At 39.2% G+C, this 5,536-nt stretch overlaps 1 protein-coding gene across 1 annotated transcript; it reads right to left on the bottom strand.

Annotated features, from left to right (window-relative positions):
• Positions 1–403: 403 nt before the first annotated feature.
• Positions 404–5,263, bottom strand: FABP7 (fatty acid binding protein 7). The gene is made up of 5 exons (XM_065888504.1): positions 5,194–5,263; positions 4,576–5,081; positions 3,945–4,117; positions 2,609–2,710; positions 404–775 (listed from the first exon to the last, which is right to left on the bottom strand). Exons 2-5 carry the CDS (start codon positions 4,646–4,648, stop codon positions 725–727), a joined length of 399 nt encoding a protein of 132 aa, XP_065744576.1. The 5' UTR covers positions 4,649–5,081; positions 5,194–5,263; the 3' UTR covers positions 404–724.
• Positions 5,264–5,536: the final 273 nt, after the last annotated feature.

Raw genomic sequence — 5,536 nt, forward strand, 5'->3', positions numbered from 1 at the left:
AAAATTCACTCCCTGGTCCTATTTACCTTTCAATAAGAAGCTTGAATTACATGACACTTTGAATATATGAGATTTTGATTATATTTACTCTTTAATAAGACATTTTCATGTACATCAGCTTGCTTCTTCAGACTGCCTGTTTCTAGTAGCAAGAGGTCATTCTTGCAGTCCAGCCCACCATAACAAAGCTCCTTTGGATCCTGGACATCCCAAATTCTCTACAGAAGTACCAATCCAAATTTTTCCACGTTTCCCTGGGCTTCTGCTTATTTTTTAAATTAGTATTTTAAACAAAGTGCTAACTTCCCCAGCCTGACTTTATGCCATAACAAAAGGCTATTTAAAACTCTCTAATATATAGTTCCCAGCCAGATTAGTGATATTAACAACAACAACAAATTTCTCACGGGTGTAAGATTTTTATTCCAATTTGATTTGCATTCCATTGGAAATTATAGAATGTATTCCCTTCTTTATTTAAAAAAAAAGTAGTTTACAATTTTAATAGGAATTATAAAATGTGATAAATCTGCAGATCAAAAATGGCTTTGATTGCTTGCAGTAACAAGTCTTTAAAACAAGTTTTGAAGTCATCATTTTCCACCTCCACACCAAGGATAACCTTCTAATTAGTGATCGGCCATGCTGTAACAGCAGTAGAGCACTGAGACTTGGGTAAACAGAAAGATTGTAGAACGTCTCCAGCCCCAGATCAGGATGTTTTCTATGCCTTCTCATAGTGGCGAATGGCAACCACATCGCCAAAAGTAAGAGTCTGAAAGATTCAAAAGATAGCCAAATCTTTTTACACAGGTCCATCAGTAGCTGGAAATTTTAAAGATTATCATGTTATGTTATTTTAAAGATTATCATATATATGATTTAAGTATTATACAAAAGAATAATGGCATTTACAAACATTAAATGTTGCATAAGTCTTCATTTTTTGAAAAGAAACCCTTATATTTATCTCGTGAATGACATGTGTACACAGTTCATGTCTCTAAAAGACATATGAGGCAAAAACTGAGATTATCTAGATTCAGGTCAAAAGAATTCCTTTTGCCTTAAATTATCAGGGTAATTGGAGCAGATTAGCTATCTGCTTTAAAAAGTATATAAAATTTATAGTAGGTTTTCATAATACTTTACAATTCATGACCTAGATAACTTTTGAAGAGTTTTTTGAAAACCCAAATTATTTGGACAAATGGTATTTGCAACGATTTGTTCCACAATCAGCAGGAAAAGGTAAATGTACAAACGTTCTCGTTGCTTTGGCTGTCATGTTGTAGCCTATGTGAACCTTGGTGGTTATGTGGCTATAATGTGCAACATGGGCTCTTGTATCTAATCCAACTTGAAGAATTGCTATAAATCCTCTTTACAAAATTTAGTGTTTCTTAGTGCTCATCATTTTCGTGTAGTCCTGTGATTTCCAAGAGTATAGTGTGCCCTTGTCATCCATTACTTTCATTTCCTTGTTTGAACTCAGGCTTGCCTGATCACCGTCATACATGCCAAAGCTGAGCTATCCACTTTTCTGTATTCAGGAAAAAAATAAAGAAAAAATCATAAATGAGAACTTCAGATTGAATCCTTTATAAATGAATTTTTTTGTTTGCTTGTTTGTTCGATGATGGTGATGGTGACTGCAGGAAAACGTGGGCAAATGTTCATCAACATGAAAGGAAAACTGTCCCACTTCCACCCAGGAAATGAAGAATGGATATGTAAGCCCTCTACCTCAACCTAGAACAGCTAGCTGGTAGTCAAGGGAAGGAGAAGAAAACTAATCAATAGTCTTAAATAACAAAACCAAAAGACCCTTCCTGCTATTATCTTAGAAGGAATATGTAAAGCAACACCCCGCCAAAAAAAACCCCACAAATGATGTATTGACTACTTCAATGTCATCAAAATTCCATTTTAGAGAAATTATTTTTAAATTATTTTTTATTTTATAATTTTTACATGACTATCCAGTATTGAATAGACATGTTTTTAAAGCTATCTGATGCATTAAAAAGAAAGACTGGAAGGAAGTAATACCAAAATGGTTCTAAGGGGACATTAAAAAGGATTTTCATATTTTTGTTACACTTTCCTGTTATATTCCAAATTATCTGCACTGAACTTGTGAAACCTTTATAAACTAAAATATAAAATGTTTAAAGCTCTCATTTATTACAGAAGCTATAAGGTAATTTTTCTGAGTTTCAGCAAATGATAATATAATATCATCTCTATATTTTCATGATGATTGGTTTTATATTCAGATTTCATTGGAGGATTAGACATTACGGTAATCCAACAACTGTTCTTTTGACACAGTTTTAGCTATATCAATGGCAACTTTTTAAAACTACACTTAAGTAGAACTTTTCTCTTTTTCTGTAATTAAAAAAGCAGAGTGGAGGAAACAATTAGCTAAGATATTTTTATTTCTCCTGTTTTACACATGATTAAAGAACCTTGCTAGTGATTTAATGTTGTTAAAGAAGGAAAGACAGGAGAAAAGGAGGGAGGGAGGGACAGGGAAGGAGATGGGAAATGAGGGGGTGAGGGGTGGGCAACGAAGCAGGAAGGGGAAATTGCTCCTACTTACCATGACCATTTTGCCATTCTTAATCTCTCTTACAAAATTTGTCTCTTTGCCATCCCATTTCTGTACATGGACAAGTTTGTCTCCATCCAGGCTAACAACAGACTGAAACCAACAACAAAATGCAGAATATATCAATAGGTACACGTCAGATTTCTGATATGGAAGCCAAATGAATTGATTTTTATCTATTTAAAAATTTTTTTAAACATTTATTTATTTATTTTTGACTGCATTGGGTCTTTGTTGCTGAGAGTGGGCTTTCTCTAGTTGCAGCGAGCAGGGGCTAATCTTCGTTGCGGTGCGCAGCCTTCTCATTGCAGTGGCTTCTCTTGTTGCGGAGCACGGGCTCCAGGTGCGGGCTTCAGTAGTTGTGGCACACGGGCTCAGTAGTTGTGGCACACGGGCTCAGTAGCTGTGGTACACGGGCTTAGTTGCTCTGTGGCATGTGGGATCTTCCCGGACCAGGGATTGAACCCATGTCCCTTGCATTGGCAGGTGGATTCTTAACCACTGTGCCGCCAGGGAAGTCCCTGAGTTGATTTTTAAAAGAGTGATAATTGAATAAATAGTGATCAACTAATTATCAAAGTAGTACAATTTCCTCTGTTGCTTCCAGAGTCATTATTATAAAATCTCTAGTAATTCATAATTTGATTGAAATGTGTACATATAAATGCAAAAATTTACGTATTAGAAATAAAAATCCTGAGCTAGTGCTTTCTGTAATCATCCTACTCTTTTAAACAGAGTCTTAGAATGAGGCAAGCTATTGATTGAGTCAACCTGAGGCAAAAGAAAGATTAAACAAAATGCAGTCTTTCAAATGAACACTATTACATACTTTCTGAAATACAGGTTTAATATAAAATGAGAAAAACACATGGTAAAGAAACAGATTCAGGGCTTCCCTAGTGGCACAGTGGTTGAGAGTCCGCCTGCTGATGCAGGGGACATGGGGTCGTGCCCCGGTCAGGGAAGATCCCACATGCCGCGATGCGGCTGGGCCCGTGAGCCATGGCCGCTGAGCCTGCGCGTCCGGAGCCTGTGCTCCGCAACGGGAGAGGCCACAACGGTGAGAGGCCCGCGTACCGCAAAAAAGAAAGAAAGAAAGAAAGAAAGAAACAGATTCAAGATTTGAGCTATAGTAGGTGCCCATTATTCAGAATATAAGCTGTGAACACTAGGATGCAAAATTAACTCTTGGTCCTTCTCTCTGAAGTGAAATACTGAGAACATTTTTCACTTCCCATCATCTAGAAAAAAAGAAATATTGGGACTTTCTCTTTTTTATTCTCTCCTTCCCATCCCCACCCTCAGAGAAGGAGCAGCTCCTCACCTTACAGTTTCTGTCATCTGGAGTGGTTTCATCAAACTCTTCTCCCAGATGGAAACTAATCTCCGTGTTCTTGAATGTGCTTTGAGTCCTGATCACCACTTTTTCCCCCTCCTGACTGATGATCACTGTTGGTTTAGTCACATTTCCCACCTGCCTAGTGGCAAAGCCCACACCTAAAAGAGCAAAAGGAAGCAGTACAGTTGGCTGCAACTTCCAAAATAGCTCACAAAGCAGGAATCTACCTTCCTATTCTGGAATCTATGTCCTAAAGCGGAAGTTTCATTAGAGTATGTTTAGCCCATCAATTATGCAGGACAACTACTGAGCCGTAACAATAAGCGGATGCTTATTTGGAAGCATAAATAGTAAAAGGATGCTGAAGAAAAAGCGGAAAAGGTGCAGAAGCTTCATGTCCTCCCCAGAATACTAAATGCTCCGTTATTTGGCCCTAAGCAAGAAAGCAGGCAAATGCTACATTTAAATATCCATTCTGTGAGAAACACACAGCGTAGCACCCTGATTACGACAATGTGATCTCTTTGTCTCTCGCTAACCTGATGGGTGAAGAAGGAATCTGCAAGTATCTGAAGCTGCAGGTTAAGATGAGAAAGCACATCTTATTTTTACCTACCTAGAGCCTTCATGTACTCGTCAAAATTCTGACTGTCCGTCAACTTCCACGTAGCACAGAAAGCCTCCACCATCCTTACCCTTTTCCCGTTAGCTTCAGAATCAGATAAAAGAGGCAGAGGCAAGGATCTTCGGATCTTAGGGCCACTGCAATTCGGAAGACCCCTTTGCACCTCACGGCAGCTCCTGCCTTCTTATTAAGAAAAGAGGCAGGCAGAAAGCCAAGGATTTGAATTGCAAACACATCCCTCCAATGTCCCTCTTTCCAGGAGGCTGTTGCAGGGGGAGGAGATGGGAAGGGGGGCATTCAGCGAGGTTCCAATCCTCTTTGTGATTGGCTCAGGCCACTGGGTTAGCGGAGTAGGTCGAGTTCCTCCCAAACCTCACACTGCAGCCCTTCTGCCTGAGAAATCTCTGCAAAGATTCAGTGAGGCTGGAGGGAGGGAGCGTATAATGAGAGAAGGTCTTTCAGGTTCAGCCCGAAAACTTGGCAAAGGCCATTTCAGACTGTGAGGAAAGAAAAAAACGCACAGTAGGACATTCAGATTGATTTCCGTTAATGGCAAAGCTGGTTGCAAATGAGGACCCCGCCTTAAAGAAAACCACTGAAACGCCAGACTTTTCAGACAAAAGAGACTGAATAGTGCCTTTTATTTTCTCTCGTATTTATAGGGAGAGCAAAACATGAGCTAGAATTTGCCAGACTCGGGAAAGAGGAGGGGGAGGGGGTGTAAATACCTTCCCTAGATTGTACTGCTAGAAGACCACTCCGGCTGAGTACTAATGGGACACTAATTATGGCCTCTTCCCAGCACAAACTGAGTGAATTTAAAGATCCCATTTTTCTTTCTAAGGCTACGAGAACGAGACTAAGATGGAAAAGGGACCTAAGGGCGAGTATGGTTAGGATTCACTAATGAGCTACAAAAATAAAGCAGAACACACTCTTTTTCCCCACTCTT

This window comes from Phocoena phocoena, chromosome 12 (assembly GCF_963924675.1).
Source record: "Phocoena phocoena chromosome 12, mPhoPho1.1, whole genome shotgun sequence".
Lineage (NCBI taxonomy): Eukaryota > Metazoa > Chordata > Mammalia > Artiodactyla > Phocoenidae > Phocoena > Phocoena phocoena.

Bases quoted from the DNA above. Each gene is read 5' to 3' on its own strand.
- FABP7 (XM_065888504.1), bottom strand. From the start codon at position 4,648: ATGGTGGAGGCTTTCTGTGCTACGTGGAAGTTGACGGACAGTCAGAAT. The intron at 4,118-4,575 runs GTAGGTAAAAAT...TTGCTCTTTTAG, and splicing joins CGAGTACATGAAGGCTCTAG to GTGTGGGCTTTGCCACTAGG. The intron at 776-2,608 runs GTAAGTAGGAGC...TGAATCTTTCAG, and splicing joins AGAATGGCAAAATGGTCATG to ACTCTTACTTTTGGCGATGT.